At 38.7% G+C, this 13,878-nt stretch overlaps 2 protein-coding genes across 2 annotated transcripts in view; both read left to right on the forward strand.

The window, feature by feature from the left end:
* The window catches only part of LOC139984310 (sodium-coupled monocarboxylate transporter 1-like), a 9,560-nt gene extending 3,537 nt beyond the window's left edge, over window positions 1-6,023 (forward strand). The window contains exon 2 of the mRNA XM_071998175.1: window positions 3,841-6,023. Within this exon, the coding sequence (XP_071854276.1) occupies window positions 3,841-5,133 (1,293 nt within the window). The 3' untranslated portion in view covers window positions 5,134-6,023. The remainder of the gene's footprint in view (window positions 1-3,840) is intronic.
* A 952-nt stretch (window positions 6,024-6,975) lies between these two features.
* On the forward strand, window positions 6,976-13,768 carry LOC139984318 (uncharacterized). The gene is made up of 12 exons (XM_071998185.1): window positions 6,976-7,542; window positions 9,189-9,338; window positions 9,776-9,919; window positions 10,050-10,303; window positions 10,847-11,126; window positions 11,254-11,490; window positions 11,747-11,820; window positions 11,930-12,037; window positions 12,214-12,419; window positions 12,612-12,680; window positions 12,796-12,888; window positions 12,989-13,768. The coding sequence occupies exons 4-12, from the start codon at window positions 10,121-10,123 to the stop codon at window positions 13,251-13,253; spliced, it is 1,515 nt and encodes a 504-aa protein (XP_071854286.1). The 5' UTR covers window positions 6,976-7,542; window positions 9,189-9,338; window positions 9,776-9,919; window positions 10,050-10,120; the 3' UTR covers window positions 13,254-13,768.
* Window positions 13,769-13,878: the final 110 nt, after the last annotated feature.

Here is a 13,878-nt window from a genome sequence, read left to right on the forward strand (position 1 = left end):
GCCCCGTGAAAAGTGGAAGCAGTGAGTGTGAGTACCGGTAAGCGCAACACAACTTCGTCTTAGGCCAATGACTTGCTTCATTTCAGCCAGTTCTCCAACATCCCCTTACTACACTCAAAAACGTCTTTGCGAGTACACTACGAGTAATAGCTACTCTCTTAAAACACCATCGAATATACAAATTACAATGTTTTTACAGACTTTTACGTGCAATCTGAGAAATTGCAGGCTTGAGACCCATATTTTAGGGCTAGGTATTCGCAGCATAAAACACTCGGGAAGTGCCGTTTCCGGCCATCTGGGAATTTGAAAAACCCAAAATTTTCTTGTACGCTCCGCGCCAACCGATGGTGGCGCTCCGCTTAGATAGTCTCTACACATTAGCCCCCCCAATAATTTTCCCGTTCCGCCGCACCTGGAGGGCACCCCCTCCCCTTAGACCCCTCCCCCAGGACGGCAATCCGTATCCACCTTAGTGCCCCCCATCAAATGTTGGTGCCCCCCTGTGCCCCCCAGACTGAAAAGTCTGGTGACGCCACTGATAGGACTGCGTCATCAACACTTCTATTAGCTCTATATGCAAATTGCATGGGATCTATGGTAACGCCACTCTCATTTAACAAAGTCCTAAGGATAAGTTTTTCGAGACATTTCATTACGGTAGAAGTAAGTGCCACTGGGCGATAATCATTTAAGGTAATGACTGTACGTGATTTTGGAACTGGGGTGATTGCAGAAGTTTTCCAAATAACAGGGATCTCACCAGTGTCATTTGTATCTTGAAAAATTTCAGTAAAGATGGGAGCTAACTGGGCAGAGCATAACTTAATTACTTTGTTACTAGTACGATCCGGGCCGCTAGCTTTATGTATATTTACCCGAGAAAATAGCGTATGGACCTCGTCAACTGATAAAATAACCCTGTTTAAATCATTGCACTTATCAAATAGAATTGCACGAAGAGAAAGCTGTTCTTCATTTAAATCGATCTCGTCAAATCTACAATAAAACTGATTGAGTTCATTAATGAAGTCCATAGTAGCATGTGCAGTGTCTGACTTTTTCAGTTTATGACCAGTGATGGTGGACAATGACCAGTGATGGTGATTTCTCTTTGGAGAAATCCTTCCCATCCCATCTGAAATCTTTGATTTGCTCTTGGTTTTTCTTGTCATATTTTCAAGGTAAAATGTTAACATGTGGATTGAGGCTGACACCAATGACATCATCGTGCTAAGAGCTTCAATATGTGTTTGTAAAACCCACCTCTAGTGACGAAAATAAACAGGGCGGTGTCGTGCTGGTCGAACAACAGCCAAGTCACATACTAAGTCACATGATCACTATAGGTGGCTTCTTTAAGGTTTTTCCCCCTTACAACGGATATACCTTTGTGACAGATGTCCATATAATCTTTACTCAATGTTGATAACTCCTGCTAAGTAAAATCTCCATGTTTTGCTCCATGGTGTATCGCTTTATTTGGCTCCTGTGGGTTTTAGTTTCACTGTTATTGAATTTGGGAACTTGTGGAAAGACGATTCTAAAGGTTACCGTACTACAGGTAGTGTTTGCGTGAGAACATAATGTCAAAATGTGAATTGTTTGACTTTTAAGATTAAAGTAGCTGTATATATTAATCAAGGTGAAACAATTACATTAGGTTCCTATTTCCTGGAAAACATTTGGCAAAAGTAAAATGAATGAGTACATCGTAAAAAATCAGCAGAATTTCTGATATGAACATTAAAAAATCATTTTATCGACTAGAGCAAAATCATATTTTAAGATACAAGTTGCATTTTGGATAGACAATGACGTTATCAATTCATATATAGGTAACACATTTTGATGGTACATCAAATCGAAGTTTGTAATGACAAGCTATATCGCCATCATGACAACACAGAAAATTTTCTGTGGTGCACTAAGGGAGGGCTTGTAGACCGAAACTTAAATATATATATATATATATGTATATATATATATATATATATATATAAATGAAAATCGTAATGAGTTGGAAATCAAGAACAGTGAAAAAACTTTCAGCCTCCACCGGGATTCGAACCACGGGCCTCCCGCTCTGTACGCGGACACCCTAACCACTAGGCTATGGACGCTGATTGTATGTCCAGAGGTTCGAAACCGGTAAGGAAGATCGTAATTCCACTGTAGGCGTTTGTCACCTATATCGAACAATACTAGTTCTGTTTTTGGTGACATATTTTGCCCTACTCTAGAGATCAAACATGATGCTATCCAACTCGAAAATCATTTGTGATTCCTAAAGCCGGATCTCGAAAGAGATACTTTGAACAGACTTTATGTTAATGCAATGGAGGTAAACGACAAAGGCAAATATATATATATATATATATATATATATATATATATATATATATATATATATATAAATATATATATATATATATATATATATATAGATATATATAGATATATATATATATACATTCAATCAACCACATAATATGTCTTGTTACGGGACACACAGGTTTTGAGATGGTGTTTCAACTAACAAGATGGAATATTTGTCTATTTTAAGTGACTGTAATATCGTCTGCCCAGGGAATATCCCATTAAACACGTATCGTTTATTTACTATGCTAACACAGGTAAAGGTAAAATGCAGCCTCCATATAAAAACTCAAGCCAACAGTGCAATTGACCGGTGTGATACCCAACACACTTAACAGAGAGAATTGTAAAAGACTATTAGGCCTTAACAACCAATCTATCAGTCCTGCGCTTAACCTGTAGGAATAAAGATTGTTCATTTTAGATAGATAAAAGTCCGCGTCCCCTGTACAACAGTACTAACATTCAGAGGCTATATACATAAACCCATCAAGATGAAGCTACATTCATCCAGGAGTAACGTGTTGACTACCTCGCCCCCCCCCCCTACCCCGAGGTACCTCAAACCCACGAGATCTTATATCAAAGTTCCAAAAATGTCTCCTCACTAGTCTTTCTCTCATTTTTCCACTGGTGATTTTATGTAAGTATTGATTTCTTGACATGTTCAAGTTTATCTGTAAATTCGACGTCACCCCTGTTGTATTTGTCCGGGTCGGGAGGGTGGATGTGAGGGGTGGGGGGTAAGGGGCAAAGGGGACGATCGAAATAAACACAACGGAAATGTGATTGAATTGAACAATGTTTAGCTAGCATTCAAAAATGATAAGAGGTTAGTCACACGCTCTGTGTCCATGGAACAGAAATTGTGTTTGCTCATCACCTGTTGGAAAACTACGGAGGCCTTAAAGTGACTTTGAGATATTGAGGTAAGCAGATAAATATCTCAATAACAAAACTCAAATGGGGATTTATGGCCTGAAATGACATATTTAAAATGGGTTACAAAATTGTCAAAGACAAATGTTGTTGAACGTTATTCAAGGGTGCTCTATTGTTTATACAAAGTAAAAAGAAAATATCTTTGGGATTTATAAAACAAAATATTAACATTAAGGCATACACCGATAAGGACACGTGATTATGAATTTAACCTTTAAAGCAGCATTCAGTTGATTAACTCCTTATGTCCCAATTTCCATGTCATATCATTGTTCCTTGGGGAAAATATTTACACATTGTAATTACTTAACGGGCAGGGGACGCCCCTCCCCAATTGGAAAACTTGTTTTTTGTGTTAGAGCTAGGGCATTGGGCGAAAGCTTTCTATTCTTTAGCTGGTGGTATTAAATGCTCGTAATTCTCTGATTTTGAGTGTTGGAGGGGAACCCCCCCCCCATTCCCCACCCCGTTGCTACAGCACTGCGTCTTACACCTTTCATCTCTTTTCCCTTTTCTCAGAGCGTTGTCATGTTGCTTGGATTCCTGGTAACCCTCGTGGCCAGCTCCATTCAGGTTGGCGGTCTGGTGAATGTGTTCGAGATCAATGCGAGGGATAGGCGTGACACCTTCTTAGACTTCCGTCTCAATCCAACCATTCGTCACTCATTTTGGTCCGTTTTCATTGGCTATGGATTTCTCGCAGGGTCGTATGTCGGGACCAATCAAATCATCGTACAGAGGTACATGACTTGCAGAACTTTAAAACAGTCACAGCTTGCCGCTGGTATAGGAACTATCGGTATCGGTGTAGTAGAATTCCTAGCCGTCTTATGCGGCATGAGTATGTATGCATATTTCGCCGGATGTGATCCTTTGACTTCCGGTAAAATTCAAAGTTCAGATCAGTTGATGCCTTTTATAATGGTGGAGCTATTTCAGAAAGCACCCGGTGTGGCCGGTCTCTTGATATCCGCAGCCTTCAGTGCGTCGCTGAGTACGGTCTCATCGGGGGTGAACGCACTCGCGACCATGACTGGCCAAGACTTTATTCGATATTTCTGGCCAGATATGGAAGATTTTAAATTCACCTTGATCCTGAAATGCGTATCGATATTCTTCGGACTGGGTTGCATATGCATGGCGTTCTTAGCCTCGGTACTAGGCGAGATTCTTCCATTGACCTTGAGTGTCGTCGGAATTCTCAATGGACCGTTACTGGGTGTTTTCAGTCTTGGTACTTACTTTCCACGAGCCAATTCAAAGGGAGCCATATGTGGAATTGTAATCTCCATGGCAATAGGAACTTGGCTAAAACTAGGAGCCATGGCTTACCCGCCATTCATAGACGATCCCCCACTTCTCATTGACCAATGTCACGTTGATACTGAAAACGTCACCAGTATTCTCGCTACTGATTGGATGGAAGAATTTGTGTCTGACGTCACTCCTTATGTCACCAGTATGGCTCCCATGACAGGTGCCATGGACCGCACGGGTATAGCTCGTCTGTACGGATTGTCGCATGCGTATTACACACCTTTGACGTGTTTCGTTACCATCATAGTAGGGATTCTCGTGAGTTTGTTGACAAACTCCAACGATCCCCCTGTTGATCCAAAACTGATCAGTCCTTGGGTAAAGTCCTTCTGCTGTTGTCTACCGAAGCCATGGAGGGCCATGTTAGGTGATGTCGCAGACGACGACGATGGCAATGAGAGCAAATATAACTACGCACCGGTAGATCTGAAAATGGATGCTAGTAGATATACAAACGAAGACGAAAATCAAAATGGCGACACCGCAACTGTTTGAAAAGAACTAAACAATAAAAGTGGCGCCCTATATAGGCTGATTAATCATAAAATACTATTGTAAGCAAAAATGATTGGATGCCTTGACAAAATAAATATAAAGAATGAATTAAAAAAAAATAGGAGAGCATACCACGGGTATATAGTTTCATTGATCAGTGAATCCCCAAAATGTAATTTGTTTTATAATACGAGGATATGCATTATTAAGCATTATTTCGTCACTGATGGTATGTTATTCAGTTGTAATTCTCAATGATATAGTAAGAGCAACTTTGATACTTCTTAATGTAGTGCTAGTGTCGAATGGAGTCGATTGAGTAAGAATACGACACCGCATAGCAGCACCAGTTATTATGACAGACGTCTATGGACGGCCATTGCCGCCAAAATGAAATAAATAACAAAACACGAAATCAAAGTGTGTAATTGCCAGTGTGTATACATGACGCATGACAAAGTATTACAGGGACGTCCACATCATCCTCTGTTGATATAGATATGGCAACGTTATATATTTTTCTTTTATCTTGTTATTCTTTTGTATTTCTACTTATGTTTGATGTATATGCTTTAATGTAACGCCCACATTTATGTGTGTCCTGCCTCTTATCTTTGATTGTGATGTCAAATTAATTGTTTCACTTTCAGTTGGACAGTTATTTGATTTCTCAATATATTAAATATGTTTGACAAGTTATGGTTTGATTTCGCGGTTTCCATTATTATTATTATTATTTTGCAGATATGGCCGCTCATAATTATATACAGACGCGCCTGTGAGGTTTCGGATACGAGCCACACGGATGCAGCTTGTTCCTAGCACTAACCATCTAAACCCATCAAAATGGCATGCACACATATGTCATCTTATCGATATATGCTTCAGATTAGGTTCAGGCGTTCATTGAATCAATCAATGAGACGACATTTATATAGCGCCAAAATCAACAAAATTGTTCAAAGGCGCTTTATAAAGACAGTTACATGAAATTAATTACAATACACTTGTTGAAAAAAGATAACATTTGAGCAGTTTCTTGAAAATATGAACAGTCTGAGCATCCTTGATGTGATTTGGAAGAGTGTTCCATTCTTTTGGTCTATAGCAGGAGAGTGAGCAATCTGGCAAATGACACAGCACGTGTTCTGGGCACGATCAAATGAGGAGAAGATGTATATGATCTAATTAACATGTATGCGTGGTGCACGGTTGCAGCTGTAGTAGGTCAGATATGTAAGCTGGCGACTGTTTATGGTGAGCTTTGTACGCAAGAAGAAGAACTTTGAATTTAATGCGCTGTTGTATGGGGGGGGGGGGGGGGAGCCAGTGCAGAGCAACGAGTTCCAATGTTATAGAGTCATACTTCGTACGCTTGACAATGAAGCGAGCAGAGGTGCGTTGGACATTCATTGAAATAATAAAAACCCTTACATTTATGCCTCGTCACGAAGTAGAAGTCACCCTCTATAAAAAAAAATAAAGAGAGACAAAAAGAAAAAGAAAAAAAAAGACAATTACAAACGTTTTGAATGCCGGCTGTATGTGGTATCGATGAACTTCATAAAAGGTATTTTAAAGCTACCGAACATCAAGTGATAATTAGAGTAAATAACTATACAACGTTAACATAAATGGAAATGTGCACAGCAAATCAAATAAATCGATAGAACTTTAATAATCCCACCACAATAAACCGCTTATAAACGCCATAAACACCACAGTATAACTTAACACTAAACTAATCAGCAAAACGAACGAAGAAAAAAATAACTTAAAGCAGCATTTTGCGTTGGGTCGTTTTTTTCCACCTTTTTAACATGTGCATCGATTTTTTTACATGTATAATCATAAAACAGTCAACTAAGATACCATCCAAGTTTCACCCTGCCAAGAGCGTTAATTAGCGAGTAATTAACGATTTATGTCGATAACGAGTAAGAGTGTCCACGACAAAGTTTTCATTTCTCCAAATCCACTAGTTTGAATTCCACCAATCAGTGAATAGTATGTTTATTCATGAGCCGTTGCTTAAAATAGATTCATTCACAACAACCCGAAAAAGTTGCGTGTGCGTGGGTATCACAGACATACCAACTCCCTGGAAATACACTGTACAAACTAAAGCATTGCATTGTAGTACGTTTCGATATACTGGGTTGCTTTCGACTCCGGCAAAGTAAAAACTTATTCTATCATGGAAGCGAACTTACAGAAGCGCGCAAAAGGAAAATACAAGAGTTTGAAGAACCTTACTTCACCGGAAAAGAGAAAGTGGCGGAAGACTCAAAAGCAAAGGTATGAAGCCACCCGTATTCACCTAGGGAATCAAGTAGAAAGATGGACCGAACTGAAGGAGAAGTTGGGGCTGAAGAACGACACGGAGGTCGCTCGATATTTGCTAGATAGGTGAGTAATCTCTTCCTTGCTACGACATAAAAGTTCTAGAATTCATTGAATCTAAGGCATACCTGCAAATTCTTGAATGGTGAAACAAGAAAAGAATATCAAACTGCCGGTGTATTCATACGACTTCGTTACTAGACCTAAGCCCTTGGCCTAGGCTACGCCTGCCTAACCCGACTTTAGAACGTGAACAGAGCAGTTTAGGTTTAGTATTTGCTGTTACGACCGTTTATGCTTGAACGTTTATACGCACGCTCGACAACGGAATGAATTTTTACCAAAAATTTAGAAGGATATTCTCTTCAGAAACAAGGAAAAATAAAAAAGTAAAAGAAGAAGAAGTGTCCTGGTATAGGCTAGTTACCTTTCTGTTTCGTAAAGGAACATAGCCTATGCATGGTGACCATGTTTTTGCATGCTTGGAAGTTGACAAAAGCAGGTGTACTTTGGGCTAGGCTAGAATCCTTTAACATCTTATTGATCTTAGAAGCTAGGGTGAGAATGTTATAGCCAAAATGATATATTACTCTCACCAGTATCTACGAATTTTGTACTCATAATCCTCATATGAAGACCTTCAGTTAACTTTACCTCAATGCAGCCACAGAACAATGTAATGCAATTGCCTATAATATTGGTAACAAATTCAATTTTAAGTGCTATGAGAAATTGTGTTTCAGTGCCCAAGATCAGTGAAGGATCGCCATAGTATTTGCTTGTAAAAGTGTTTGGTTATTGACTCCAAACCGTGAGTATCAACATAGGGAATCATAGCAAGAACAAAGAGAAGGGAAATGTAACAATAAAGGTCTTTATTCATGAAACCACCCTGTTGATAAGCAGCATTGCATAATGAATGCACAGTAACTCTTGTGGTCAAGGATATCATTCAAGAGATTGAGTCTCTCTTTATGTGGTTTGAGATTGTACACTACAGTATGTTTACAGTCTTGTCATCATTGTCAGCTCTAAACAGGATGTTGTGGCCATTCATTGTTGCTTTGTACCCTTTTCCCCATTTGTTTAATAAGCCTGGTTAATTTCAAGCCTGTGAAAGTTGTAATAGTGGTTTAAGATTTATTATTTTCAGTTTTGAGAAAGCATGACAATATACTGTAATAGAATTTACCATGGAAGAACAAAGCAGTGTCCCATTAAGCTGACTGTATATGCGAAGTTATTCAACAAAACCCATATCCTAATATCTTTGTTCCAGTTATAAATACATCCTCCCTCGCAGCGGCTTCAACGGTGATATCTACAACTAATTAGCAATTTGAGCGGCAAGACCAAACAACAAAGTCACTTACTCACAAATATCTTTATTATATCTGTATTAATAGCTTGCTGAAGCAATCTCTTCATAGATACATCTCATTGCATTATGTTTTAGATATTGTGATATAGTTAAGACAAGTGCACTTGCTTGTATTGTTCTAATATGTCACACAAAGCTGAATTAATCCAACAATAAATGATAACAAGGAAATCAAATTTCATGATGTAAAAATTACACACTCCAGTTAAAATGATTTATTGTGGTGCTTGAGTTTGCCAGAATTTTCTTTGAATTCTCTAATGTATTATTCATATACTCCAATATATTGCTTTCGCTGCAATGTTATCTGTACATGTATTTTTACTTTCAGAGTTGACTCTGCATACTCTCCTTGCAAAACACCAAACATAGGCCTGATGACATCAACACCTGTGTCAAGTATGTCTGCTTCAAGTGAAGATGCACTGCCAGCTACAACACCATTTTTATCTGGAGAAACATCATCCGCTGACCAACTTAAGTATGCATGTTTGGATAGTTATGAATAAAGCAGAAACCTTTCTTGAACATTTTGCAGTTTATGTTGTGCTGCAATCAAGTACCTAAGCCTTGTCAAGTTATACCCGAAGGCGATGTGGTTCAGTCTCCCACATTTCAAATTTTCGGGTCCATGTAATCCTTTTTCAATAACCTGGTGCCCTTGGTTTTGTATTTTCAACTCCCTTGGGGTCACTCATTACGACAGATATTCACATTTACATTCATTGCTTTTACATATCTTGCTTGTGTAACAAAACAGTTTCAAATGCTTTCATATGCAAACGTCTTAGCCCTGGGTCAAGCTTTTCACAGTAAGACTGTGACTTTTACACCCAAAAAATATATGGATATAAAAATGTTACCTTAGATGATTCCAATATGTGTCAGAGAATTTAAATTATTATTACTTTTTTTCAGTTTAAGTTTTGACTACACTGATGTTGGGGACTACATCATTCCACATGATACCCCAGGCTCAATTGACAGGGACTCTGACCCTGACTGGGATTCTGGTGAAGAAGATGCCGACTCCTCTGACATGAGTGTTGATCTCAACGTTAGGTATGTCTGCTTCTTGACTTCAGCCTCAAATCTTATATATATCCGCTCCTTTTTGTTGGAATAAAAGAGAATCAGGGCTAAATTAATGCCTTTATTAAATGCACATGTAAATTTTATTTTTCTCTTACAGTCATCCAGAACAACCAGCAGATTTGGACCTGGACACCATTCTTTCCTTTGCAGAGACTGATCAGTCTGAAGATGGATGTAGATGATGGGACAGGTTCTGAGGCATGTGCAGAAGATACTCTATTCATTACTTACAAGGAGTCCCTTTTGCAACTACTAAAGGATTGTAGACCTAAGTCTTGTGTTAGAGAATCTTGCCAGTCTCCTCCGCAAGACGTCACAAAATTTGTCGGAACTGCTGTTGGTGTGAAATGGGTTCGTTTCAGTTTCTATTTGGCATTTTGTCAGTCCAGATTTGGCTACTATATTTAAGTTATCCCTCAATTTAAATTATTTCTCACCAAAGGCAAATAGCATCTTTGCCTTGGAGGTGACACTTGCTTATAGACAAGATAACTAAAAAAGTAAACATTACTTGAACTTGGTATATGTGTAACCCTTGGTGAGTTGGTGATCCTTAGTAAGTTTCATGGATGTCGAAGGTCATTTGAGGTCAAAATTACATAACTCTGTAAATACTGTATCATAAAACTGAAACTTCACTTGGTACATCTTTAAGTGCCTGGTCAGTAGATGATCCCTTTTGTTTTACATGGAGATCAAAGGGCAACTGAGGTCAGAGTCCCTAAACCTTGTGAACATGATATCTTAAGCAGGTAAAGTTGCTTGACCTTCAAAAAAAACCTTGGTACTACTGTAGCCCTCGGTAGTTAGAGGCTTATTTGCTTGTTAATATTTTTTTTTATATATATTTAGTTCTCACTTATTTGATTACTACTTCTTTTGTCTCTTTTCCAGATTTGTGCTCATGGACACGTGAGCAAGATTTGGCATTCTCAGCCAAAGCTTAAAGGGAATAATGCGGGAGACATAGCAGTCTCAGCTGCAGTTATACTGTCTGGAAATAACTACGCAAAAATCAAAATGATGTTTAGGTTTATGAACCTTGGTATGTGCCACTCTGCTCTCCACAGTTATAGCCAGAGGACTTACACCTTTCCGGCAATTGAGGCACACTGGAAGCAGCTTCAGACTGAGCTATTACTTGCAAGGAAAGGGAAAACAGTAGTTATCGCTGGTAAGTCGTGTAATTAATATTTTACAGCCCTGCATGTCAGGGGCATATATAATGGCAATTTTTTCATGATGTACATAATTTTACTGTTTAGATATGTGTTCATGATTATGTGGTACTTCTTCAACAGGTGACGGAAGGAACGACAGTCCTGGGCACTGTGCACAATACTGCACCTACAGTGTAATGGATTATGAAACCTGCGATATACTGGACATTCAGGTTGTTGACAAGAGGGAAGCTGACTTAAAGTCGACCAACATGGAAAAAATTGCTTTCTTACGAGCACTGGAGACGCTAGAGAAGAGCGATGTAAAGGTTGAGGAAGTAGTTACAGATGCTCACCCACAAATTAAATCTTACCTAAGTAAGCAATTGATGTACTTTCGTAGGCTTGTTGATGGCACAATATTTTTCATGTGTGTGTGTATGTTCACATATACTTGTCTTATGACTGGTTGTACTAAACACAAGGAAAAATTATATTGCTTTGTAAGCTTTCATTTAGAATAATGTTCATTTGCAGATTTTTTAATTCTTTATCATACTGAGTTACCAAGACACAGATTCCATTGTCACCCACATGGTATATTTGAAGTTTTTCTTTTCTGTCTACTGTACAGAGGGTCTTGAAGGAACCACTCATTCGTTTGACGTTTGGCATGGGGCAAAAAATATTGGCAAGAAATTGAGTGAGGTAAGTCCGATTGCCTTGTGTTTCATATGTCAACATGATTATTTTTTCTCTTTTGATCTAAAAATAATGTACCTCAAACACATCCTGTTGTTACCTGTTTTCTCTTCAGGCAGCAAAAAAGGCAAGGAACAGGCCACTCATGCCATGGATTAGTGACATAACAAGGCACTTTTGGTACTGCTCACAGCATGCAGATGGAAGTGCAGACACATTTTTTGTAAGTTAAATATGTTCTTGTGACTTAATAATATTACATTCAAAACATGCACTTCAGTCATAATCATTTTAACTAAGTTAGGCAGCCAGTATAAATACTTCTTGTGATGGAATTCTGCTATACTTTCTATTTCACCTTTATCCTTGTCATGTCATGATCTCTTCTTTCCTTTTAAGGCAAACTGGAGAGGAATTCTTCACCACGTTGTTGGAGATCATGAATGGGCTCTAGGTGATGGAGTTAGTCCAGCATGTTGCCAGCATGGACCTTTACCAGCTAGTCAGAAGGACCTTGAACCAGACTCTCCTGCACATGCAGCACTGAGAGAGATTGTGCTTGACATGAATCTTATAAGAAACATCAAATACTACACGAAGTTCAGGTACTGGTTTTGGTGCACAAATCTTGAATATATGTTACCCTTTTGTTAGGATATTGGTAGATATCTTGCACATGCCCTGCCACGTGGTGAAGTAATCAATGATAAGCAGCTAGAAGTATGAAAATACTTTCAGGCTAGTTGCAGTGGAAATTTCTCCTAAAATTATGGAATATTCCTTCATATCACTTTCAGACACACATCAGCACTAGAAAATTTCCAGAGCCATGTGCTAGTTTATGCTGCCAAGCGGTTTGCCTATGGGTAAGTATGTTGTCCAAGATTTTGAATTCTGCTCATTTATTATGAAATCTCATTGAAATCATGTAATAATCATGTATGAAATCATGTAATGTTTCAATTCCTACATATTTTTCAGCCCTCCTTCGTATAAGGCTGGAAATTTGTTAGCTGGTATTGACTACCAACACCACAAAGGAAGACGACAAGCAGAAAGAGATGGGGAACCTGTGTAAGTTACATACTGTACTATCATCACATCACTTTCCTTTATTAAGGCCTGCAAGTACAGAAATATGAACTGATATGTTTTGTTTCATTTTCTCTTGCAGTTTCACAAGAAATTATTCCAAATCTGCAGGTAGATGGACCTGTGTCCCAGTCATGCAAAAAAAAACCTTCAAGTACACTCCAGAACTAATGAAAGATGTATTTAGAAGGAGGCTCATTGATAATAAGTCCCAACGAAGTCATGTGGTTTTGGCAGAAGATGACCCCAGGCGCATCTCCGGGACTATACGCCCAAACCAACCACCATCTGTCCATCAACTTCTTGAAAATCACAAGAGCAGGATGGAAGCAAGTTCATCTCTTTAATCTTAGCCATCACTCAAATGTTTTATTTTTTTCAGGTTGGGGTGGGGGGGGGGACTGGTGGGGGAATTGTTACATGTTGTTGTAGTGGACGAATATGGTTCCCAAAGCTTATGCTCAAATGTTATGGGAAATAAATGCATTGTGGTTCTACTGTACCATAGTTTGTTACGAATCTGTCATTATTTGTAATAAGAGCATGTAATATATGTACAGGAAAAAGTATGAAAATACTGAGATGTGACCAGCATTGCATTCTCGGCCGTTCTTGGCCTAAAGTTAATGTAATATATCACCATGTTAAATCGTTCAGCTCCCACCCCCCCCCCCCTCCTGATTTTTGCAGATATTGCGCATATGCTCTCATTTTGAACCATTTTACCTCCCCCAAGAAAAATCACCTTCCTGTGCATGCAGTGTGTTACAACTTTATGACAGCAAAGCTCCCCTTAATTAGGAATCTTCAAAGGATTTTCATTGTGTAACCTTCATGACCTGAACTCAACTTTGATCTCCCCAAAAAACAATAAGCTTCTTGTCCTTATGTTTTTACACTTTACTACCACATATGTCATCTGTCCTGACTTCTACTCCTTGAGATAGTATGTTAACAAGTTTCACAATTTTA

Source organism: Apostichopus japonicus, chromosome 17, assembly GCF_037975245.1.
Source record: "Apostichopus japonicus isolate 1M-3 chromosome 17, ASM3797524v1, whole genome shotgun sequence".
Lineage (NCBI taxonomy): Eukaryota > Metazoa > Echinodermata > Holothuroidea > Aspidochirotida > Stichopodidae > Apostichopus > Apostichopus japonicus.

Bases quoted from the DNA above. Each gene is read 5' to 3' on its own strand.
- LOC139984318 (XM_071998185.1), top strand. From the start codon at position 10,121: ATGGATGTAGATGATGGGACAGGTTCTGAGGCATGTGCAGAAGATACT. The intron at 10,304-10,846 runs GTTCGTTTCAGT...TCTCTTTTCCAG, and splicing joins CTGCTGTTGGTGTGAAATGG to ATTTGTGCTCATGGACACGT. The intron at 12,420-12,611 runs GTACTGGTTTTG...TATCACTTTCAG, and splicing joins AAATACTACACGAAGTTCAG to ACACACATCAGCACTAGAAA.